Source organism: Passer domesticus, chromosome 3 (assembly GCF_036417665.1).
Source record: "Passer domesticus isolate bPasDom1 chromosome 3, bPasDom1.hap1, whole genome shotgun sequence".
In the NCBI taxonomy this organism is placed as follows: Eukaryota; Metazoa; Chordata; class Aves; order Passeriformes; family Passeridae; genus Passer; species Passer domesticus.
This window is the reverse complement of record NC_087476.1, coordinates 40,909,729-40,936,139: the sequence shown is the minus strand read 5'-3', so window position 1 is coordinate 40,936,139 and position 26,411 is coordinate 40,909,729. Positions and strand designations below refer to the sequence as shown.

General features: G+C 36.9%; 1 protein-coding gene across 6 annotated transcripts in view; it reads left to right on the top strand.

Annotated features, from left to right (window-relative positions):
* FBXL4 (F-box and leucine rich repeat protein 4) overlaps positions 1-26,411 on the top strand; it is a 61,807-nt gene that overhangs the window by 5,351 nt on the left and 30,045 nt on the right. For 2 of the 6 annotated variants that reach the window (XM_064412767.1, XM_064412768.1), the window contains exons 2-6: positions 656-798; positions 1,506-2,014; positions 10,753-11,098; positions 17,668-17,912; positions 26,063-26,276. In XM_064412767.1, coding sequence (XP_064268837.1) covers positions 781-798; positions 1,506-2,014; positions 10,753-11,098; positions 17,668-17,912; positions 26,063-26,276 — 1,332 coding nt within the window. In that variant the 5' untranslated portion in view covers positions 656-780. Of the gene's footprint in view, positions 1-655; positions 834-1,424; positions 2,015-10,752; positions 11,099-17,667; positions 17,913-26,062; positions 26,277-26,411 lie in introns of all 6 variants that reach the window. The other 4 variants (XM_064412769.1, XM_064412770.1, XM_064412772.1 and 1 more) reach the window with 4 other exon arrangements.

The window sequence follows — 26,411 nt, the reverse complement described above, 5'->3', positions numbered from 1 at the left end:
CTGTTGGTTCAGAGATTGCCACAGTGTGTATCCTATGGTGAACTAAGCAGCAACTCCAGCACAGGCTTTTGAAGAAACATTTATTCTGAGACATGCTTAGTCATCCCTGTTTGGCCTCTAATGGGTTACAGGCATTACTTGTTATGTAAGTAAAGCTGTACATCCCTTAGTAAAGCTGATGGAGAAGTTAATGAGAAGGCCAGTTTGTGAGAAGCAGTTTGTGGAGCTGGAACTCATAGCCTGTGTGTTGTGTAGTGGAAATCGGAGAATACACTGCACATTTCGTTGTGTGTTGGTAAAACTCACAGTTTACATCATGCAGGTATGGAGCAGCTGCTCAATATGGGACAAGCATATGTAAGAGGATCTTTATTAGTAGGAAATATGATACAGCCCTCCTGTGTCCTGTAGAGAACATTCAGCTATAAATGTTTCTTCACTGTTGTAAACAGAAAACTTTAGTTAAGTAGTTTCCCTTTAATTTAGCTTTTTCTAATTGTTAAACCTGCTTTTTTGATTGTTTTACCTGTATTGGTGTAGGCTGTGTAAAACACATTGGTATTCTTAATTAATAATATATTTTGTGTTGGGTTTTTTAAGTACATTTTGTGTTTAACTGAATTGCTACTTTAATGAAAATATTTTCTCTCATCAGAATTAAAATGCTTTCTATGGGGACTTCTGCTTCTGATGCCAGGACTCTTTTGAAGACCTCATTTGTTGCATGGTTTAAAGGAAGATGATGTTGTTAGTGAATTCTGAACATCCTTCAGGAGGCTGATGACCCTTCTGTTCTTGGTGTGTGCTGTCATGGACAACTTCAAATGGTAAAGGTGGTATTTTTGTGACTGTGTTTCAGATTTCCTCTGATAGAGGAAGCAGTGGGTTAAATTTAGATTAACAGCTTAAAAGCTCATTCTTTTTGCTCTTAAAACCATTTGCGCTTTTTAAAAGAAAGTAAAACCATTGGTTTTAACATAGGTTTTAAGAAGCTGTGTCTTCACAATGGGAAGGTGTATCTTCAGATATGCTTTCACAGTTGTTTACAGCATGGGCCAAATTTCATGTCATACTTGAATTCATTTCCCCGAGTCACTGCAGTTTTTTTTTCTTGTAATAAATCCCTAAAGATAATGCTTATTTTGACCATTAGGGTTTTTTTGTTGCTTGATGGCTGGTTTTGGCTAATGTTTCTTCATAGTCTTGTCTTTTTTTAAACAAAAAATAAATGTGAAGTAAGGTAAAAAGTAAATGGGAAGCCACACTTAGTAGCTTCCAACTAAACAATTGTCTTACAATAAAATTGAATAATTTATTAATATTTTAGTAGCAGCACTTTGTTTAAGACAATATTCAAAACAGCACAGTTTGCTTTCTAAGAATCCTGTATCTGCTCACTGTGTTTATTCATTCTGTTTTATCAGCTCTTTTCCAAAACACCACAGGCAGTTAATGCAACTTATAAAGGACTCCTGACTTTTTGCATCTTCCTAAATCCTATCTAGATGCCACCAGTGTTTCCCATGTTAACAGTTCTGAGCATGTTTTACTACATGTGCCTTCGGCGCCGAGCTAGGACAGCGACGAGAGGAGAAATGAACAGTCGGAGGGCGATTGAATCGAACACCCGAGCCTTACCTATCAACGTTGAAATAGTTCAGTATGCCAAAGAAGTGTTGGATTTCAGCTCTCACTATGGCAGTGAGAACAGCATGTCCTATACCATGTGGAATTTAGCAGGCTTTCCCAACGTGTACCCTAGTTCTGGTGACTTTACCCAGACTGCTGTCTTTCGAACTTACGGCACCTGGTGGGATCGCTGCCCGAGCGCTCGGCTGCCTTTCAAGAGGACACCATCCACCTTCTGTAGCCAGGACTATGTGGAACTTGCTTTTGAGGAACCAGTTTATCCCACTGCAGTGCACATTCTGGAAACCTATCATCCTGGAGCTGTAGTCAGGATTTTGGCATGCTCTGCAAATCCTTACTCACAAAATCCACCAGCTGAAGTAAGGTAATTTTTTTCTTCTTTATGCTTTCCTTTTTTTTTTAATGTAAGATGTTAAATGCTACAAATAGGGCTGTTTAGTGAACTTTACTTCCTAATATTTATCAGTTTTGTATCTGACTGACTAAAATTTTCTTTATTTCTTCATGTTTTTAAAATTGGTGTCTTGTTTTCATAGCAACTTCAGAGATGTAGATATTTTTTAGGAATTAATGCATCTCCTAATATCAGCTTTAATTTGTGTAATGATAGTTTCGGTGTTGGAATTTTTATGGGCAGTAATTACTATGTCTGTATAAGACACTACTTTTGAAATGGTAGGTCTGAGCTCTTCCTTCAGTAGGAAGAGGAAATTGTGTAAAAGAGTTGAGGATTCATGGCTGCTGTATCATCCTGCTTCAAGTAGCCATGGACTCTGTCTTCTCTGCATGCTTTAGGTTGAATATATAGTACACTTAGGCACTGTAACTATTCATATGGAAATGAAGCTGAAACCAGAAGTACAAACCAGTCAGACAAAAGGTGATGCCATTTGTCTGATCTTTATTTTTGGTCTGGTCAGAGGGGGTGAGCTGAACTTGTTTTTTACACTCAATCTAAAAACAGATTTGATTCTGTTGGTTTTCCTTATATTAGGAATTCTTGAGGAAATTCCAGTTGCAGGATCAGGAGCTGGTAACCTGGGGAATGGTAAGATAGTAAAGAAAAACATTGTGTGTGAGAAAAGAAGCTCTTAGTGAGGAGGTGAGGGAATAGGAATGGAAGGAGAAAGTGAACAGGTCAAACCATGTAGTGGGGATAATATTGGGAAAAGCTGTCAGTATATGCAATTGAAGTATTCCATATCAAAAAGAGTTTAAATGATACCAAAGATATAAAGGAAGGAGAGCTGATAGAAGAAATACTTAACAAAATGTGTCCTGTAAAGATTAGTATGCCAACAAATACTATATTGCTATGAAATACACACTTTGGTGGTACAAGCAGTGCTAATGTGGATGTTGGGTGATTTTTTACTGACTTCCCTTTTACAGATGCCACTAAAAAGGTTTTTTTAGGTCTAACTTATTATATCTTGCTTTCTAATACTGGGCCATTGATGTTCATTCAAAAACCCTTGGAAAATCAGGTGTCATGGTTTATATTCAAAATTCCCAGTTAGTATATTTTGTATGATTCTGTCATCTGCTGTGGTTAAGTGCAGTTGCTTGTTCTACAGATCCAATGAGAATATGATACGTTGTATAGCTCTAAAGTAAACATCTGAATTCAAGGAACAGCAGTAGGTCAAAGTAATAATAACAGGCCACCTAACTTTAGAAGTATGAGTGCTTTTGGCACTGTAATACAGAACTTATTTACAGAATGGTATGTGGTGAAGGCAGAAGCTTTGAATTAGCTTCAAATTCAGAAGATAATGTGAAATGACTTCTGGACAATTACTCTGTGAACGTCCATTTTACTTTTTTATTTTGTAATGTAGATTTTATTTCTTTATGGTAAAGCACAGATTGGAGGAAAGCTCAGAAATAGTTAACTGGAGGACCTGTTTAATTAGGTACACAAAAAAAAAGAGAAATAGAAAATTGTACAGAGAGCTAAAGGGAGATGGAAGTAAAAATACTAATATGAAACTTATGGGTATGGGGTTTATGAATTCTCTTGAGGTGTGGTCAGAGTGAGAGCTCAGATGCCCTTCTTTATAATAAAAGATGAAGTTTCTGTAGGATCTTACTTTTTAATTTGTAGGCAAGAATGCCCCTTGTCCTGTCTGCATAGGTTAACATTTCTGGTTGGAAAAAGGTTGTCTCAGGCATCCTTGGAAGGCATAGTCTGCCTCTTCAATACTTGTTAGTCTTGATGCTAGAGAAGTGTTAGAGAGACCCTTTTTTTTCTGTATGCTTAACTTTCCTCAGCAGGACTTGTCTCTTTGGAGCTGCACATTTGGTTTATCTCTTTTCTTCTAAAGGAGGCATATGTCTTATGTATGGTGTCTTGAAGGGAAGAGAAAGGAAACCTTTCTCCACATGAGAGACACAATATTTTTTTCTCTGTTCATTTGCTCACCTTTATGAGAGGAATCTGAAGAGCTGCAAGAGCGCTGTCTCTTTTCTGCTTCTGTTCTTGGTCTCTTGTTTTTACTTCCAAAAATGCTCTGAGATATCAGCTAAGAATTCTTTTTTTGAAGATGGAATGCTGCTGTAATCTCAGGTGATTCCTTGTTTAACTGATGTTTTGGTCTTGAAGCACTGCCATACTATTTTCTTCAGTTAGAAAAGGCCATGACCTACTTACTCAAAAGGCACTTAGAACCTTGTTTTCCTCTTGTGACTATTTTGATACTTTGTTTTTTGATACTTGGTATATTACTGATGAAACTTTTCAGTGCTGCTTTATCAGCTGATGCTGTACAGGTTTCTGAACACCAGTGTAGAAAGGGAAGGTCATTAGGAAAGTTCTCTTTCACCAGCTCCTACTTGATATACAAAGAAAGCCAAACTGTCAGTGAAGTCAAAACTTTGCTGTGTCCAAAAGCTTCTAGGCTACAAGTCTCTTTATGGGGAGCTAGAGTATCACAGTTCTTGCTCAAGGGAATTTTATATATTTTTGTTAAAAAATGGCTCACACCCACACACTTGGTCAATGTATTACTCACTTTATGCTTCAGTTGCATGAAAGAGCAGCTCATGCAGATGTTCAGAAAATGCTCTGTGGTCATGTCCCTTTGTTGCTGGTGCACTGAGTACTGCTATTGCAGCTTTGTATGGTGCTGTCTCAGGTGATCTTTATTCAGTGTCTTTAGAGGGGGGGGTCGGATCTTCATGGCATGGGAATAAGCATTTACTTCTCAGAGGTTTGTAATTGTTTCTAAGTAATCCTCATGCTTAGAACATGATAGTTTGAAGTTTTTTCATTATGGTTTAACCGGCATCCAGCAACTGGAAGATTCTCTGTCCTCTCATGTCTTTTGCTCGTTTAAGCACAAAAGCCATTGCATCACTTTTCTCTACATAAAACAATTTTTATAAATCATAAATGTCAGAGGAACTGCTGTTCCAACACATGGAAACCTTCTGTGCTTTTCATTTGTGCCTCTCATACCTTGGCTGGTGCAAAGTGTAGGTAATTCCTTAAACTATACGAACATTCCATGTACAGATTTGTTACACAAAATACCTGAGTGCAGAAAACCCAAGAAAAGATTAATAGTCTGAGATTTGGGAAATGTCGTTACATAAAGTCTCAGGTTTTATGTGGTGAAGAAATCAATCCCTATTTCTGATTGTGTTGTGTTATGATTATTTTACTAGTGTAGACCTGGGACTTTGTACTGTATTGCGCATTCTGTGTTTGTAGGGTTTGGTGACAATGCTGGATTTTCACCAAGCTTCAGCCAGTGGAAGAAGCAGAGTTCTACACACATGTGGTGGGGACAAATGCAGTATGAGCTGAACCCAACCAAGAGAGTTTTTGTTTTTCATAGTGTATTGGGTTGATGGGTAAGTTATAGCTAGCCTCTGTGATGAGAAAAATGGGGGTTTTCCCCTCCTTTTTTACCCAGAAGGCTTACTCTAGATGATTCCCCAGTGGCTTCCTCAGTGTTAGCCCTTTTGATACATTTTGATATTCTTAATAGTTACTTGTTGTTAGTCTTTTAAATGGGAAAGTGAAAAATAATTGTTTCGGAACTTTTTCCTTTTACAAAAATAACTTAGGCTTTTAAGTTTGTAATATGAAACCAAAAATCGGTCCCTATTCTCCTGTTGTGTTCTTTTAAAATTTGATTTGACTGTTGTTTTTATGTCATGTATGTGTTATAGTGATACTGTATATTCATATACTTTTATAAAAGCTCAAAATCAGAGATTCCTAACAGGTCTGGAATCTGTGGCTGTACTTGGGATATTTCATAGCATATGTCCTTCCTGCAATGCAGTGATTGCTTCTTCAATAATTAGAGATTATCTTGTGATTAATTTTTTCTTGTTTCCTACAGATAAGGTGTGACACTTATTAGGTTTTTTCTTATGGATGAGATACCGTGATCATTTGTCTGGGACCACTTCCACTCTGCTTTGTATATTCCTGTTGTTTATTTTTATTTAATTTCATGTCGTTTAGAATTTTGCTAGAAAATTGAGCATGGCTCAGTATTTCCAGGCTTAACTGTGTTTGCTGTATGCAAAGTTTCTTTCTGTTTTTGATAGTCTTAAAGCCTGTAGGGACAGAAGCTGCTGCAAACCAGAGGAGCAGACTAATGAAGATGGACAAAATAAAAGGCTCCCTCTCATTCCAATGGGAAATTTAGTGTATTTAAGCAGCCTGGACAGGGATCAAAATGTTTTATGGAACCTCACTCTCCCCCTCCCTCCCCCTTAAGAAAGGGAGTGAACCTAGAAAGGCAGTGTACTGAATGTAAATATCATGAGTTCTTACTTGCAGAGAGTGGCATTCAGATGGTTCTTTCACTCTACCTTTTATTCCTTGAGAATCTCAGATGAAAACACCCAAAACACTGCTGATACCATCAACACATTAGAGTGTGATAAGGAAGCTTCGGGCCTGTATCTCACCTATGTGTAGCACACAAGTTCTAGACATTTGCATCCTTACTTAAAACTTGTTTTGACATCTTCAGGCGAACAGCTTTTTCTTGTTTCAATGCCTGTCATAGAAAAATGAATTCTGGGTTTGTGGAATACAGTCATTTTTGAGAAGCTCCTAAAAAGCTCATGTAGACAGAGCAGTTACTTGAAGTACCTTTTGCTGTTTTATATGTCCTGAGCATTCTTGGAATCCTGTCTGCTGTCTCTGGTATTTCAGAATTGAACTCTTGGTGGAAATGAAAATTTGCTTCATATTTTGTCATAATAATTAGACTGCTTTGAACTCTGCTTATCAGCTTAATCGGAATGATGCTTAAATTGTGCTCATGATCTTCCCAGTCTTCCCTGCCTTTTGTGTTTATGAGCTCACAGCTGAGGTTAGAGGTACACTTTCCAGGTTGGTTTGAACTAGTGTGCTGAAGCATCCCTGGCATGTTTTCTCCTAGGTGATCTACAGATTTCTGCTGTGCAGTTGCTTGGCTAAGAGCAGCATGTGATCGTAATTGTTGCACAAGTTGCATTTTCATCAAAGGTGAAATATTCTCTGAGATTCTTTATGTTCTCCTTGTCGGTCTGTCTGGAACTCTCCCTTCTGTTGGCTTTTAACTCAGCTATTAGTTTCTTAAGGCAAGGCATTTATTGGATTGCTTGTCGTGTTTTTTTTTTACTTTCTACACCTATCTTGATTTGACAATACAAGAAACCTCAGCAGTTGCAAGCAAAGTTTAATCTCGTATTGCTGGAGAGAAGTCTGATTGCTTTCCCTAGAAGCCCCTTTTTCAAAGACTCTCTCTTATTACATATATTTCTTCAGAAGTAACCAGGTCTGCTCAGGAATCATCTTAAGCATTAAAAACCTTTCCAACAACATTAGGTCAACAAAAAATTAGGCAAGCTTTAAATATGTGCTATCATTTGACACAGACCTTCCAAGTATGATTCTCAGCCTAGCAATTACGAGACTGTATTTTTCTTCGTGGTGGGGAAGAGGGATGGGAATTATTTTTTTTTACCACATAGGTGTATGGAGTCTTTAGTATCAGAGAAAATTGAGTTCTTGTCTGTCTTCATGGGACAGAGAGAAATTTAATGGGAAAACTGAGTCGATGACAGAATGGCTGAATGGAGAAACTTACTTAATGTTCTCCTTTTCTTCAATTACTAGAGAAAATAATACAGGTGTTGCTGACTTTTATTCAGGCTTTACCTGGCACTCCTTGCTGGAAGGACTGAGGCTTTCTAGCACATAGCTGATGAAACCTTCTTATCAAAGCATTCTCAGTGTGACGACTTTGATCAGCTGTTACTATGTATCTGCAGGACTGGAGGACAAACAATGTACTATCCGAATTCATTTGATTCTACTTGATTTTTTGAGAGCTACTTAATTAACTTGGGGTGTGGGGCAGGCAGAAATCCTTTGACTTCTTTAAAGGCATTTATTGGGATTTAGTTTCTCTTTGTTTTGGGTTAAATAGTGTATTGAACATTGTAAGCTTGAAACAGATGCAGAGAGCCTTCCTAGGGAAACTGGTTTTGATACATATCCTCAAACCAGGACTGACTGTAAAAATGCCTTTATTATGAAAGATTTTCAGGTAGATTACCATAACAAAAGAATGTTCCAGAACAGGATAATAAAATTCTTTCTGAAGCTTCTTGGAAATTTAGACTTTTTTGATCCCGATGTGAATTTTTCGCTCCCATTCCGATTACCTGCAGCCTCTTTAAGTGTCACAGGGGTGATCCTGGAAGAAGAGATCACTCCCACTTGTATTAATGGGGTAAGAATGTGGGAAGGATTTGCCAGTCCTGACTCAGAGCAATTTCTATTGCCTGCTCTTGTTTGTGGTGCCACCAAGGCAGAGAACATCATCAAATCAATCTGATAGGTTTGTGTTTTTCCAGATAAACCAAGAGCTAACTCCTTTGAAGTTAGATTGGTGGACTGTTGATGAGAAGTAAACAGTATGACAAGAACAGTGGAAATTTGTCGCTGGTTTTATTGTTTATCAGCATTTGGTATGCAATGTGGAGCTTCACAAGATTGTGAAATCATGCTACAAGTCTTCCATTTTCTCTAGTTTATTCCAAAGACTGGAAACTGGCTACTGCCTGCTGGAGCTGGTTATTGCATTACAATCTGATGAGATACATTATTTTTTTCCAGAGCTCTTCCGCTGCTGGATAATCCTCTCTCCAGGGTCCAAAAGGCAAAGTCAATAACAGACCCATTCTGCTAAAAGTTGATGGTCCAGTGTGTGTTAGATAAGTGAAAAAATAGCCTTTGAGTTTCCCTAAGGATACTTTGAGTGGGTACATGGAAGTGTCTAAGCAAAATGTCAGATGGTGATCTGGATGTGTTCAAGGAAGGTCGTGTGCCTTGCCAGCACGAAGTATTTGCTTAGAGCATTGACCTATGTGAGAGGATGTGACAGTGGAACTAGAGCTGTTACTTTGCCATGAGTAGATATTCATTTTGCAAATTAATGAAATCTTTTCTTAATACTATGTCTCTCTTATGAAAACTGTTAATTTTAGGGTAGAGCTGTCCACTCTCCTATGTTAGTACTTCAATGTGCCATATGCTCACTACTCTTGAATGTTTGTTTTTAGTTCATGATGTTTTTGGGTTGTTTTTTTTCCTTTGGACATAAGAGTTCTGCAAGTCTCCCATTCTGCTATAAGGTACTTGGAGAGCAGCATGATGTAGGATAGAAAAATGTTCGTTGCAAAATGGAAGTTATGGCCAATATGGATTATTTTTCTTGATTTTCCTACTAGGCAATATCAAACTTCTATAAACCTTACTTATGCTGTGTGCAGTGTTTTAATGAAAATCCCTGCATTTGTTTCGCTTTCTGTTATGATGGAAAAAGTTAAAGCATTTGTTTCTGTTGTAAGTTCAAAGTAGTGGGTGTCTGGTAGGGAAAGCCAAGGCACTGAGGTACTGGTGAGCAGATTCTGGTACTGGTGCTTCTGAGATTCAGGACAAGAAGTCTGAGAGAAATCCTTGAATCTGGGCTAGGCTGATCAGAAATAGATGGTGTACATGTGGAAGTGTCTGGATAAGTATCGAGGTAAGCATATTGTCAAAGGGAGTAGCAGTGGTAGCTGCTGGAGGCTTCTTCTTTATGAATTAACTGGACTTCAGGGAGGAAAAACATGGACATAAGTGGCTGAAGGATCTCCAATGACTAAGTGAGGACCTATGCAGATATAAAAGAGCGCATTTCTGTTTTCAGACCTGTAGGCAAGTTTGGGAGTGCTGAAGTTCTAAGGAATGTAGGACTTGGTTCCTCCAGTTTACTCAGTTGGCAGCAGATTTCCCTGTCATTTGGTGGAGGAGATCTGGGGTCTGTGTGTGAAAGTAAGGATGTATGTGTGGTAGTTCTGTGCATGCCTTGAACTTCTGTCTGTCACAGGACCAACAAGGAGAAAGGCTTTTCACTTCAGTTCAGCAGTTTGGAAATTCTGATGTCTTTTGCAAAGGACCCTTTAAAAATGACTTGAAGTTTCTACTTTCTTCTCTAATGTGTCACTGAATTACTTCTAAAAGGAACATTTTGCTTGCCTAGGCAGATAAACAAAGTAAAATTAAATTATTTTTTAGTAATTTGTAATACTGTAATTTGGACAGGCTTGATATTAAAGTCTGAATGGTGGGGTTTTTTTCTTTTGTTTTGTGGGAAGTAAGAGATCAGATGACTCTCTTTGTATTACATGGCAGAACTGTTCCTTGTGTACTTACACTAACATGCCATCATGATGAAGACATCAGCAATCCATTTGTTTCAATTACCTTACCTGTGAGTTGCTAGAAGAACTTGGGCACAGATAGCACTAACACAAGTGACTATGAGTCTACAGCTTGTTTTGTTATTCAGTAGAGAAAATATGCTAAGGTCATGAATTAGTGTGAGTTTAACAGGAGTTGAATTCATCCATAGGATATTTATCAAATCTAGGGAAAACATTACCATAAATCATCTCTTCAGCCATTTTCCATTTTTCTTGCTTGTTAACTACTTCTGACAGATGATGTTGCCCTCTTACTGTGCTCAGGAATTGCTTTAGCAACTTTGATTTTAATTCCTGTACTGTATGTGTATCATCTTTTTTTTTTTTTTTTCACAGATGGGAAATACTTTGGTCTGAGGCACCTACAAAAGTGAATGGTCCTCAGGCTCGACAGTTCACACCTTGTATCAAACAGATAAACTTTCCCACAAACTTGATCCGACTGGAAGTGAACAGCTCTCTTCTGGACTATTACACTGAATTGGATGCAGTAGTACTACATGGTGTGAAAGAGAGGCCTGTGCTTTCACTTAAGACTTCAATGATTGATATGAATGATATAGATGAAGATGAGGATGAAGAAAAATTTGCCTGTGGAATGGATGCCCTTAATAAACAGTTCAGCATTGTTACCCTCAGGGAATGGCCAACTAATGGATATTTTGATAAACTGCCTTATGAGGTAAGAAAGAAAAGCATGTTTACACTCATTGTCGTGATTGTTAAGGGTGCAAAGGTGCTTTCCAGAGTATTGGTCAGGATTGTTGTTTTTTCTCAGTTCCTTGCATTCCTTGTGACTCTCCTGCACTTACTGTATAGGTATGCCTGAATTCTGTAAGTCTGTCTGCTTCCATGGGTGGATGTTAGCTATTTGCATAGTTACTGCACTCTTACTTTTCAAGGGTCTTTGCATTCACACACGGTTATTACACCAGATACTCTAGCCTTGAATTTCCAGCTCTTGAACTTGTAAGCTTTTTAGCAGGTTTCCGGTAGGTTTTTAGTCCTCATACTTGAAAAGGAAAATACACAGAAGAGATATGAAAAGATTCAGTCAACATCTGGAAGTGGAAAGAGTTTGCAGTAGTCTAAAAGTTTGTTTTCCTGTTTTCTCTCTTACAAAACTCACAGAGGTTTGTTCTTGAAAGTGCCATAATATTTTTATATTATTATTAAATGAGCTTTTTCCATCCAGCTAAGTTTTGAATTGTGGTGCAGGTAAAATATGTTACTGCTGGACTTCTGCACACTGTCTTCTTTTTATGCTTGCTACTTTTATTCTGTCATTAGCTCAGAAAACAGTTGTGAATAAACTCCTTTCAGCTCCCCTGGCAGCACAATGGCTGCAAATGTGCTGAAAATCTGTAGATGAGTATTTTCTTTCCTTAATTTCCAGTATAATGAAACTGTGGAGTATGATTGCTGAATACCATGTGCAGGCCGGGCAATTCTCAGTGGGGTCCAGCTGTTTATGAAGGCTGGTGCCCTGATTGGATAAGAATTGAGAGATAAAACAATTATCTTCACCTCTCCTGAAATAATCTGTTGGCCATGAGAAGGAGCCTTTACTTGCTGGTCAGACCTTTAGACTTGGACAGAGGTAAGATTCCTGCTCTTCAGTGTGCTGCAGTCTGGCAGAGGCAGCAAGTGTTCATTCAGTGTAACTCAGCAGATGCTCAGAGTGCTCCTGGCTTGAACCAGACTTACTTTTGAGAGGGAAGGTGAGGTGTGCTGCCTGGCATTGAAGGGTACTTGCAGAAATGCCTAATCTAATCAAATAGTATTTCGGTCTTACCACATCTTTTGACTCTTAAGTACCCCAGTTTGATACAAGAAGGCTCTGGTTGGGTGACCATGTGCTGTAGTAGCCTGCAGAAGTTTACTGTACTTGTAAAGAGGAAAGAGAAAGGAGGAGATTGTAACAGTTCTTACTGTCTTCTCTTAAACTTTTCTTGAAACCAAACCTCTTGAGTTTGGTTTGAGGTTCTTTTTGTTGTTGATGCAGTGGAATAATAAATAGGGAAACTAATTTTATCATGAGTTAGCTCTAGTGGTTGTTTGTTTTCCCCAGAGTACACTTGGTGTTAAATATATTCTACTGTTGATGCTTGCATGGCAGTACTGAAGTAAAGAAAGTACTTCGCATAAATGTTTGAAAGTTTGAAAACATGTTAGTTTTAGTAATTCAAGGAAATTAATTGTAGATAAAAATTCATTTAAATATAGGATTTTTTCTTGTTTGAAAAGGCTGGATAAATTGATTTGTAATATACTAGAATATCAGAGAGATTAATCAATCTCATTTCTTACTCACATGATCATAGAATTATGAAGGTTGCAAAAGATCTCCAAGATCATTGAATCAAACTATAAATGGTTGATTACACATATTAAAATTTTAATTTGGAAAGTATTTGTGTAGTCTTGTTACTCCTATGAACTTCTGTCTCCATGTACTTTATTTTGTTTTTCTGCTCTCCTTTTTGTCTACCAGCTTCCTTTTTTATCCATTTTTTAAGATGTTTGGTTTCATGAATAAATTTATATGGTCTGTCAATACCAAGAACATCTTTTTTTCTTCTGCCTTGGTTTAAAGAAACTGAAAATATGGGTGGAATATTTGTGAGAAAACTATAAAAAACTATTTCTGTACTGGTTTTGTGATAGCAGAAATCCCAGTTTCCTACTTTCTAGTCCAGCTGGAAGGGTCGGGCATCGGAACAACAAAAATGTACTTGGTGGCGTAACAGTTTTCTATCACATTGGATATGGAAGCAGTTCTCTGCATGTTCTATTTAAGACTGACAAATGTCAGCTTTTTAGGGGAAGTGTTCAAACTGTGGGTGAAGTAAGGCAGTTGCTGACTCCTTCCGGTTTTGACTGGTGCATTACATGAAAAATTGGACCTTTTCTGTAGGTTTATATTGATTGTCAATGTGTAACTGTCCTAAGTTTTCATAAACATGCTGTTCCTTATTTGAGCTGTTTGAGGCTTTTTCATACTATCCTCTGTAATTCACAAAATATACAAGCTGAGTGGGTTTTGCTAAGTAGGCAGCAGTTCTTCCAGCTTTTTTTTTTTTTTTTTTTGCCTTTGTAGAATTTCTGAAACTTCCATAGACTGTCCTTTTGTAGATATGTTGTTCCTCAAAATGACATTAAGGAACGGTTTGCTGCAGTGTGAACTCCAAAGACATTTTAGGATTGCTCCTGTCTAAAAAAGAGAAAAATGCTCTGCTTCCCGGGGCACAGTCTTTCTTAGAAGAAACTGTAAATTTTTGGATGATCTTAGTGAGAGAATTTTCCTTCCCGAACCTTGGATGGCATTAACCAGCACTTAGTGCAAGTACTTCACAGCTAATATCTATGGTCTCTTCTCCAAAACTACCTTAAAACTGAGGAAGGATTTTAGAGGAGAGACTTTGTGTCCTTGTCTTCCTTGTCAATTGTTCATTGACAAACTTGGGCTGCTTGTAAAGTGGAAGGAGTAAGGCCTTAGTCTTCGTTGGCTTTGCAGGAATACTTGAGGCCTGAAGACTTGACCAAAGTCAAAGCTTTTGGGAAAGCTGCGGAATACCTTCCACAGCATCCATGTAGTATAATTTGAGACTCACCAAGATGTGCTGGCTACTAAAAACCCAGCTTATTTTTCTCCAGAGAGGAGAATCAGAAGACTCTGCGTGCTCCAGTCCAAAACATATTTTTTGTAAAAATGTTGGTATAGAAAGATGTAAATGACATCTTTGTCATTCCTTAAATCTGATTTTTCCAAAAGCTGCCTACAAGCTTTACGAGCTGTTTGTGTCTGCTGGTGTCCACATACATTATTAAATATGTTTGCGTTTGCTGGTGCAAGTTGTACTGTTGTGGAACCAGGGATGTGTGTTTCCTTAAAGTGTGCAGTGAAATGTCAAAAGCTACAAAATACCATCTTCTTTTTGTCTTCTCTCGTTGTCTCTTTGTGCACATGTCCTTTGTCCTTTACCTGAGCATGTTTTAATATCAGTTCTAATTAAATGGATTTTTAAGCTGTAGCAGCTCTAGCTGCAAGAATCAAAAAATTGCAAGTTATTCATTTGTCTGTTTCTGAATGAGTGGTTTGCATAGGCCAGTGTATTTTTTTATTGGAAAACCATTTCATCTTCATGTGGAAGAACTGAAAAAGGAAATTTGTAGAAAATACGAGTATTGTAGGTTTGACCAGCATACAGACATTATTTTGTGACAAAACCAAGTTATGTGTTATTGTGCTCTAGCCACAGAAAGTATTTTATAAGTGCAAATGGTTGTTGCTTGCTGTTTTTTAACAAGAAAACCTTAAAAAGCCAGAGAAACTTCTGGTTCACTAAGTATTATTAGAAACTACACCATTGGTAAAGTTTTGCCCCCTGTACTGGGGAGTGGAAATTCTGTGTGAGCTTATAGGCAAACTCTGTAGTGGGTGAGAAGCTTTTTATTTTTTTTTTTAAGATGTTATATGTTTTATTTGGTAGTTCAAAAAATATGCCTGGCTTAAAGCTGGCATGTGCCGTGTTTTCCCTGGAAATGGGAGAGGAAGTACTCTTGTAATCTTAGTCCATCAAAGCCTAAAAAGGCAATCAGTGTTGTATAAATTATATTTTGTTTTCTTTCCATGTTTTTCCAATCAACTTTGTTTTTACTGATTGATTTATAAGAAAGTGTGAAATAATGATTGTCATAATTTTTCATAAAAACACAGTAAAAACTGTTGTTTGTGAGAAACTGCATTATGAAATTAGCTTTCCAAGCAGATCTCATTTCTGTAGCATTCTTGGAATCACCGCGAACACAGCGTAGCACAGTACAGCACATCATGTCACATATTCATTATGATATCAAATTGTACTTTATGCTAGGGTACACAGACACAAAAAGTGTGTTCCTGACAGACACGAGACTCCAGGCTAATGGTGATTAATGGTTATTAGCCTGTATGTTTTGAACCTGTTATTTTTGTTTAATCAAAAGCCAGGAAAAAGCACTTTGATATAATATCATAGGAGTGACATTTCATTATATGTTTTCATTCTACATATTATGAAGTAGCACAATTTCAGTAAAAAATAAAGAGATTTTTTTGATTGAGATGTGGGCAATTTCATCTCAGGTGTGGAAAGACATCCTGTGTGTTGCAAAATACTCATTGAAGTCATCAATAGTGTAAATCGACATTGTTCAGTCATTTATAGTTTCATTCACCATTCTCTGTGTTGCTCAGAAGTTACAAAATAACTTTTTTCTCAGTGAATGAAATTTTTATTGGTTTGATTTATCAGATATTATGTCACATTAATTGTTGACATAAATTCTGCTAATTTTACAGTCTCTGCTGACTTTTCAGCTCTAGAAATTATGGGAGAAAAATCTGAGGGAAATGGCATTAATAAAATAGATATTTAGCTGACTTACATAGTGTGGATTAGATGAAAGTTTGCAAAAATCAAGATATTAACGTGTCATTATGTCTTTAGCTCCTAGTTATTTTCGATATATTAGGTTTCAAAATGTCAACAGGTTCCTAAATGTCATTTGGGCGCAAACTTTGCTGATTATAATATAACTGCAGTTATTATATGTGCATATATACATTTTATATATATGCACATATGTGTGTGTATAGATATATAGATGCTGTTACATTGAGAAGTCTTTGCTGGTCCTCTGCATCAGTCTGAGTTCCAGACACCTGCAGAGCCAAAAGCCTGGGCTGTTTCTAGGGGAAAGGACAAGCAAGAAGAGAAGATGAAAGGCTTGAAACCAAGTATGAAAGAAACTGGAGTATATCAAACACTGTATTTTTGCATTGGAGTTAAACTAAAATGTTTTAAGATACGTAGATCTTGTTGGAAATCTAAGTACTAAATCTGGAGCTGAGTAGGAAGTAACATTTTCCATTTTGCAGGAAGTTGCATTGTTTTGTTTTTCCAAAAATGAAGGGGGAAGGAGGGGAGGTGGAAAGTAGCTGCATAATAAAGTGATGCTAAGGAAGTACAATCTGGAGCTTTTTGTGAGAGCCAAACATTTTCATTTTACGTCACAGATTTTATTCTGATTTTTGGTGGATTTGTCTTCTGAATCCTTCTAAGACATTAAAATGAAACATGTTGGTATTTTGAAAGGACCACAGAATTCTCTTCTGTTGGAGTTGATTTGTGAGTTGTAGTTTTTGTAATTTACACTGATTCATTTCAATGAGTTACTGTTTCCCACTCTGCTTGAAAACAGTCAATTTAAGTTATATAACTTGAGTGCAGGTACTTACATCTGCTAGACAGCTCTGGTAAAGTAAACATTAATTTTTAGATTTCATTTTTCAAGTGCATTTTCTCTCAGTTCATAAGATAAAGGAGATCTCTTTATTTTGTTGGGCGTTTTTATTTCCTAAAGAGAGTATTTATGTCTGCGTGCGTGTTGATCATTCCTTGGAAAGGAAAACATAGTGTGAGAGGAGAGGAGGAATATTTCTTAGTTTCTGGGTGTGACATAAGTTATTACAAAAACTGTTACAGTGATGCTAGTCAGAAAGGCTGGTGATTATTCTGAAGCTGAGATGATTCAACTGACACAGTTAAAAAGGGGTTTTGCCTTTCAGGTTTGACTCTGGTGTAGAACAAAAATGCTCTCAAAGTATTACAGCAAGGAAGCGATTGTAAAAGGAGATCTGATTATGTTGAATTTTTTACCCGGCTGCATAGTCCAAAGGAGAGGATATAAGATAGAAGACAAAACACTGTTTTTTAAAGCAGGAAGAAGAGGAATAAATCTGAAATCGATTTAAGGTGTGGGGAAACTGGGACATGGTATAGTTTTTCCATGTACTTTGCAAATATCTCCCATCTTAAAAACCAAATACAGAGAAAAAGGAGGATGCCAGTTCTGTCTTCTGTTCAATGAAAGAGCAGACTTAGTGAAAGGAAATATATAAACATAGTGCTTACATATATATCACTGTTTAAATTAGCATGGGTAAAGAAAGTTTTGATTTGAAAGCTTCCTGCCACTTTCATATGCTGATCTGCTTTTTCTTTTCTTGTTTAGCATGTTGTCAAACTGAGAAGGCAGTGCAGTTCTATTTAATAGTTAATCGATTTATTTGACAAGTTATTTTTAAGTAAAAGGTTTTACTTTCCTTGAAGTTAGAACACATTTTCTTATTCCTTTGCAGTTTTCCCTTAATGTTTTAAGTGCTGTATGACCATCTGTAACTTTTTTTTCCTGTTTTTAATATAGCTCATCCAGTTGATTTTGAGTCACCTTACAGTACCAGACCTGTGTAGACTAGCACAAACTTGTAAGCTACTGTATCAACATTGCTGTGACCCTCTACAGTACATTCATCTCAGTTTACAACCTTACTGGGCAAGGATTAATGACACATCCCTGGAGTACCTACAGTCTCGCTGCACGCTCATCCAGTGGCTGAATTTATCTTGGACTGGAAACAGGGGAGCCATCTCTGTTTCTGGATTTAGCAGGTCAGTGTTAAATGTACAGAAATGTTTTGACAAGCTCTGTCTGCAGAGCTGCTGCACGGTAGTTTCACTAAGTATTTAAACTTTATTAAAAGGCAAAAAATGTCTTGGATTTTCTATAAAGGGTGTGATTGTTATGATGTAGAAAAAAGGAACAGCTAAAACAGTAGGAGATACTAAATATAGCAGCAGAAGTCCATAGCAGTCTGTAGAGTCTACATGTTCCAAGCTGCTTGACTGAAAGGCTTCTTCCAGGGGAAGCAGTGTTTTGCTTTCTTCTGAGCTTCTAAAACACTTTGCTAGAACTGAGCTATCAAAAATCCATCTCAGAAAGAAAATGTTTGTGGTTATTCTTTGTACAGATGAGTCATCAATAGGACGGTATTCGAATGGCTGCAGTAATAAACTGATTGCATGCTCACATGGTATGAGCCAAGTAATCACTGGAGTCCAATGTAAATGCAAATATTTTCATAAAAATGATTTAAAACATTAGCCCTGTTGGAAAACAGGGGGGTTGCATGTGCGTATTCCAATGAGCTGAAAATATGACTGTGGTGTAGGTCATTAAAATAGCAAATTTGCAGGGATTCTTCTCTGTATAACAGCCATGTTCTCTGCTTTGTTAAGATATCATTTCTTGCTTCTTTGCTCATTTGCATTAGTTAAACAGCTTCTATCAATGCATTTCATTTAAGCAAAAGTTGTTGCTTCAACTAAGGGGTAATCAGCAATGGCAGGTGAAAGCAGAAATTGACTGATAAGAAACAGAAATGTTTAATATATCTGAAAAAGTTGTCTTAACTCTCATTTGTTTTCTGAATAAAAAGGTTAACTCAAGTATGCAGACTTTTTCTTTCCTTTCGTTCCTAAGTTCCTTACCTGAGGAAATAAAATATTTTGAAGAAATATTTAATCAAGATGGCAATGTCTCTTCTGTTTTTCCAGACCCTCCACTATAATGCAAGAATACTATGACTTTTTTCTGCTTATTGGTAGGGGAAAAAAAATAGACATTGGCTAGTTGTTGAATTGGTTACAAAAATTTCTCCAAAATTGGATTTTGTGTTAGATACTTTATGTGGAGGATAAATATGCAAGCTTTAGTTGAGGCTTCTCCTCTGAAATCATGAAGTGCCTGCTTTCTGATGCTTAGCTATTAAGTCTGTCTTTTTAAAACTTAACATATGTGAATTTTTGTGGCAACTTTTTTTCATTTCCTTTTTTTTTTTTCTTTTTAGTATACAGTACTGTGAAAAGTCTTTGTAGTCTTGGAAGAAATTATTGCCAGATTCAGAGACTTACAAACTTAACAGTTCTGGCATTTCTTACTTCTACTTAGTTGAAAATTACTTTATTATTACTAATTTTTTTTTCTTCAGTGCTGAACTACTAGTAGCATGTATGTGTATACAGTGCTTTTAAATAATAAATATTCATTATTTATCAATTAATCTGTGAGTAAATGTTTTCTGTTTCTATTTCTTATAAGGGATTGTATTTATTTGTAACAAATGGGAAAAAAGTTTTGACATTGTTGCAATTCTGAAATTATTTTAGTTTTAGGAAAAAGTGTTTCGTGGAAAAGATGGATGCAGGCTGGGAATGGGAGATGCAGTTCAATTGTAAATTTTAGAAGCAAAGTTATAAGCTAAATAATTTGCATGTCTAAACTGTGCTTGTCATTTTCCCCTGTGAAACAAAAATTCTCCACTGTAACTAGGTCTGGTTTTAAACTTTTTTCTGTTACAGAAATTATTTTGCAACCCTTTCTTCTGTAGAAGTCTTTTCTAGTAAAATCTGCAATACAATTTTTCTTTTGACAGTCTTCGTCAGCGTGTTTGTCAAATTTGCTGGCCTCCAGGACAGGGAAATTTGTTGCTCATTTGCTATGAAAGTATCTACTAATAGAGAGTCATTAGAACAAGACTTGCTTTTCACCGTTTTTCCTTTTGTCCAAAACCAGGACACATATATTTTTGTATTTTTCTCAGCATTTGGAGCTAGTTGGCAGAGTTAAATTCAAAACTCTGTAAGAATTAAACCAACTCTGGTAGAGTTGGTTTAATTCTTACAGTTGTACAGTTTAAGTAGGATTTCAGCAAGTCAGGGTATGTTTAAATGTTAGTCTTGCTTAAGTCTTATTTTGGAAAATATGTTTCAAAAATGATTTTATCTGTTGTTTCTTATGACAGTCGTAAAAGTAGTAGCTTGTATAAATTTGTAATTTTAAAATGTTCATATAGGCATGAAATTATTGAAAATACTAAGGAATTATTTGAAATACATATTTTCTTCAAAAATGTATTAGAGTGAAAAGGAGTTAAAAGTAATTTTAGGAAATGTGACTGGAGCAAATACTGTATTATCATGAGAAGACAGAATGCTTCAGGCATATGAACATCCTGAGGCAAAGCTGAAGGTATTTTAACTTATTGATAACATCTACTCCTTGGGGCTAAAAATTACTATCATAAATTTTTCATTTCAGCATATAATATAAATTAACTAAACTTTATATTAGATTGAACTAAAAGTGTACAAAAAAGTGAAAGGAGTATCTGAGCAGTCTCAGGAGACTGAAATGCAAAATGACAGGGAATAAGCAAAGATTTCATGGCAAGCATTACATAAGCAGCTCTGCATTTTTCTTGGCTTAAGAGGTCTGGTGAATCTTTTCATGCCAGGGGGAAATATCAGTGTGGGAGGGTAGGACCTATATAGGAAGAGTGAGGGGAGTTGATTGGAGGAGTAGTAAATATTGAGATGCTGAGTAAATGCTCTGAGGCTTAAACAGCTCAAGGACAATGACAGTTTGAAAATGGAGTCTGCATGCAGATTTCCTTGGATCACCGATAATGTCGTTAACTTGTTTAAACTCTTTTGCTTTAAATGTCTGAGGAATTAGGATTTTTATTTACATCTGACATTTTACACTGTGAAAATGAATTAATAGTGTTTTATTTTGAGGTTAGTGATGCGGTATTTGCATGGCAAGCACATCCAGGAATATTTCTTTAGCAGTTTTGTTGTTCATGTTTGAAGGCTTTCATTGCCTTTAATAGAAGTGTGTTTTGACAATATTTAATTTGGTGAGGCTTTGCTAGAAGTCAAACTAGCAGGAGGGTCAGAGAAATTACTGAAATATGCACCAAACAGTCATGGAAAATGGGAGTAATGTGTGACTTTACAGAGATTCTCAATTTAACAGTCAGGTCTGTCTCTTGCTTTAATTTCCAGAGGTTTTCAGTAAAACTAGGGTTGGCTGAGAGTAAGCTACAACATTTGTTTTGCATGTTTTTCTTTATATAGTTTAATCTGTGCTGAGAAAAGCACAAGATCAGGTACTTGATATTCTACTTACTACATGCCATGTTTTAGGATTTACTTACAAAAAATGAAGTGTAATACATGCTAGAGTAGAAAATAGCATTGTACTAATTAGAATAGCTAGAGGAAGGGAAAGTGGCTTATTTTTAAAACCAAATTACCTTACAAAGTCTCACTCTTAAGCATGAATACTTGCGTGTGCCAAGAGAACCGAGATATGTGTCCAAATCAATTTGTCTGGCATGTGGTCTCACCATCCTGTGCTGCTCCTGTCCTTCATCTCCTCATCTGTGTGCCCTAAGAAACTGCCCGCACAAGTGTTCAAGGATGTCAGTGACCTGCTAATCTGACTTCCACCAACACACTCTGTTCCAGCCCTTGTGATGCCATTTGTTCTTTTTCCTTCTCCTACACCTCTGTGTACCCAGTTGTTTTCCACTCATACCAACCTTAACACTTCTGTTACAATTAACCTGTGCTAAATGCTGCTGCTGTTGTGTAACGTGGCAGTTTTGAAAGGAAAAGCATCACTGAGAATTTAAAAATACATGAACAGGTCTTTAAGGAGGATATTAAAATTGAATTCCGCAAACCATTTCATTAAATGCATGGCTGTAATTGTAAGGCAGAGAGTCCTCTGTGAGTTTGTGCAAGTAATCATATAGATAGAACTAAGTAAGAAAGAGGGGATCTCAAGATCTTGGAAGTGAAATGAGGAAGAGTAAAATCCATGTGGGTTTTGACATTTTGCTTGTCTGGTGGCAGGCTCTGGAAACAGGAGACCTGAGTAGCTGGAGAGAGCACGTAGTTGGCTTGAAGCAGACATAAATGGTTGTTTTATGAAATAGTGATTGGAGGAGGCTTATACCAGGGAAGGCCTGGCAAATGGGGCAATATTGTATCTGTCAAGTAACAGAGGTAACCTGGATGCTAATGTAAGGTAACATTATAAGGGAAAGTGCTAGAGAAAAAAAGTCTGTCCAACACTGTGTCGTTCACAAATGGAAATTGGTTCCCTTTTCCACTCTCTTTCTTGGATACCAAATTCAAATATATGTCAATAAGTATAAAATCAGTAGTGAAGATTTTAATTGAAAAATATTTGGTAAAATCAGCATAATAGAAAACTGTTATGTTAATTGCACTAAAGGAATATGAAACTATGTAACTAATTGCATTTAGGGAGGATGAGTAGAGGAAAGAGAACAGGACTGTGATCCCTGCTTCTTGTAGAGTTTTCAGTAATTTGTAACTGGGATATAGAGAGTGAGGATCATTAAGTTAAGAGTGAATTACAGGTTCTAGATCCACCAGAAAGCATTGGAGGAAATGTGTTATGTTCAGTGTCTAAAGGTATTTTGGGAATTTTGTTTGGGAGATCTTACATTCTGACATGAAAAGTACTATCTCTTGTACCTTGGATTTTAGTTTTGGATCATGAGATATGCTTATGATGTACACATGAATTACAAAATTGGAAATTGTTAGTGAGCTAAGTGACCAATGAGCAAATATTATCCTGCCTGCTAATAGATATATTTGATGTGTCAGGAAAACTTTACTAGAACTTCCAAAAAGCTTGAGGGGTTGAAAATAAGTAGCAGTTTGTCAGAGTAGGCAGAAGGTGATGGAAAGTGGGATTCCTTTTTTTAATGAAAAACAACAATCCCCTCCCCCCTGGAAAAAAAATCCAAAACCAACAAAACAGGGCCCCCTCCCCCCTCTAAAAATCAGAAACAAAACTGAACAACTAGAAGGCCTGAAATGCTTCAAGGGAAAGGCCCAATGTACTGTCTAGCAGAAGAAATGTGCATGTTCACATTATCCTCGGTTGTTCAGTCATATTTTATAGCAAACATGAAGGGATGAAGAGAAATCACTTCAGAAATAGTGTGTATAAAATATTGATAATAAAAACAAAACTAAAGGGATGGATGACTGCAGATGGATGACAGAGGAGAGACTGGGAACAGGAACCAGTCAATCTATAGTGATTAAAGGAGAGGTATGTGAAGAAATGTGAAGAAATTTTGATTTGAGTAGACGGTGCTTTTTTGGGTGTTGTTTGTTTTCAGATTAGCTAAATCAAGCCGGTCACTCTGAGACTGTTAAGTCTCAGAAGTACAAAGACCATGCCACATTTGTTTTGAAAGCACGAGAACCCATATCCTACCTTGCCATACAGCTCTGTGTGGAGATCCATGTGGAAAGACAGCAGCAAAAACCTCTGTCCTGAGCAGTCTGTTGAATACAAAGATCAGGTGGCCCCATAGAGCTGTGCCCTTCTGCCCAGTGTTCTCTGCCCTGTGCTGCTTGTTGACTTGCTCGGATTCCTCCTCCTGTTCCTCTGTTTCCTACATGCATGTGCACTCATTCTTGTACCCTGCTGCTGCATTGATCTTATCCCCATTTTGTTTCTATTTCATGTCTCCTAAATAACCTTTTCCAACAAGGCAGCAAAACCATGAAGGGCAGTGCTTGTTGCTGTCACTGTATTTGGCCTCTGCCTGTGTGTTTCAAGTGTAATGAGTTTAAATAAAATGTTATGAGGATAATAACTCCTCCAGCTGGTGAGCCTGGAGTTCTTCTCCATGTCTGGGGGGTTAACTGAGTGTTTCCCTGACATGGTAATGTTAACTTTTAATAGTCCTAGAAAGAGGAAAGCATTGATCTCTACTAACATTTATAACAGCCAAGCCCTGTTAAATTATATGGCAGTTAAACTAACATCCATTATTGTAATGGAGTAATTCATAAAATATTTATTTGTTAACAAATTAAAAGCTAGAAGTATAATAAGTGGTGACTGACAAAGTTTTATGGAAAATACCATCATTCAAACAAACCTGATAATTTGTTGATGAAAGAAGCTGTGTTGAATGTATTGTTAAAGCACTCATTAAATAGAGGAATTGGCTAATTGGTAATCAGCAATGTATCCATATATCTACTCTGATTTCCAGGGGATTTCCATCCTGCATTTCTCCATAATAGTGTTGAAATCTATTGCTAGTCTAAAATAGCACTTAAATGTTTAAATACCTGATGTTAATTGTTGTGAATTGTCATGTCATTTCAGCTCTGACATTCCCACAGGAAGGCTTACCAGTCTCTGTGAATTCACTGTATCCAGTATGGAAACTGCTTGGTGTTTTATTAAACTCTGACTTTAAAAGCTAAAATAGAGTCTAAATGGAGACTGCAAAGTTAGAAAAAAACAGTGAAGGGGTAAACTTGAAGACCATACATGGCAGAACTCCTGTAGCTCTGGGGCTTATGTCTCCCCTTTTGTGTCTCAGACCCTCTCTTTGTTTCTGTTTGCTTAGGCTCATAGAAATGTTGGATGTTAGGGACCTCTGAAGGTCGTCTACTCCAAGCTCCCACTTGAAGTGCCAGTGTCCCCAACACTAGATCAGGTCAGTCAAGGTTTCAGGTGACTCTTGGAAACATCCAGGGATGGAGATGCCATCCTGGAATCTCCTTTTCCCGCTGTATTACATAGGATCTACATAATCACACTAAGACCATGTAATATGCAAGGTGAAAGGAATAAAGAAAGGTGGTAATGAACAGCAAGTACTACTTGAGTGAGTAATGAAAAAATAAGGAAAGGTGGCATCTTGAAAACTTGGATCTTGAAAGATGGATTTCAAGTCTTGGGCTACTGTTGGTGTCATTGAGGAATGCCTCCCTGAATGTGTCTTCTTCTAAGACCAGCAGCAATTTCATACTGAGCTTCAGCATGAGCAAATGCTTGGGAAGGCTACTAACTCTTTCCTTGTAGCAATAGGAGTGTTTGTGCAAGCAGGAGCCTTGTGTCTGGCTGGCATTTTTATTACATCAGTTAAACCCAAGAGGTAATACTGACTTCATGGTGGAAGTGTCAGAACCTGAAGCTGCTTTGTCTGTGGGAATGTTTTTGTAGGATAGAACTGGTAAGAGAGCAGATCAGAATATTTATTAAGAGAAACTAATTCACGCTCTTTCACAAGTAGGTCCATTTTTCTAGGAAATAACATGAGAAACTCATTACAACATATAGTTTAAGACAGTAGTTTTTCTACTGGGGGAACTATCGAAATATAACATAAGCATGGCAATTGTGTGGGCTTTTTAATCTAATTAAATATCAAGCTTGCTTACAAGCCTAGTGGTTAATTTATGGTTTGAAGGCTATCTTTGAAATGAAAAGGGACTAAGTTTACGTGGTTTTGGTTAAAGCTTGGATTAGAGATAAAAGAGCTTGAGATTCTGACGTGAGATCTCTGACAGGAAAGCAAAATATAGAGACCATCAAAGTTTCTACATTTTGTGTCTTTTCTTATGTATTAATTTTTTTATAATTCAAATAAAAGTCAAATATTCCTCAGGAATTTGTGTTCTAGAACAGCTAGCAAGTGTTGATTCTGACTTGTTAATGAAAAGAATGAGACTTTTTTTTTCCTGGAAGTCTTAAAACAATTCTGAATAGATCATCCATTTAAAGGTTTTGTTTAACCTCATTTTTATATTTGCAGATTTTTCTGAGATAAATATGAAATTATTGGTGTAAACCTGCAGGCCATTGTCAAAATTGGCTCTCGGCTGTTTTAAAGCATTTCAAATATGATTAGTTTTTTCTTTTGCTCCATTGTCTTGGAGTTAATATTAATAACAAAGCATGTTCTAACTTCCTAAACCAAAACAGATTTACCAAGACTATTATCTTTTCTTTGTTGAAAGAAATTATTTCCTGGTTTACATGGTTAAGGTTTTGGCTCTTATTCAGACTCTCACCTGAAAGTATGTTAATTTTTCACTTAAAACATGGACTTCTTTTACAGATTCCTGAAAGTCTGTGGCTCTGAACTAGTACGTCTTGAGTTGTCTTGTGGCCATTTCCTCAATGAAACGTGCTTGGAGGTCATCACTGAAATGTGTCCAAATCTTCAGGAATTAAATCTCTCATCATGTGATAAAATACCACCTCAGGCTTTCAACCACATAGCCAAAGTGGGCAGCCTAAAGCGTCTCATTCTCTACAGAACCAAAGTGGAGGTAGGAACAGCTATTTTCAGCCTTTGAAATAAATATTTTCAATCCTGATAAAGTTGGTTTGGAGTTTGGTTTTTTTTTTCAATAATGAAGCAGTAAATTAGTATTTTGAGTGTCAGTTCAGAGCTAAACTCAGAA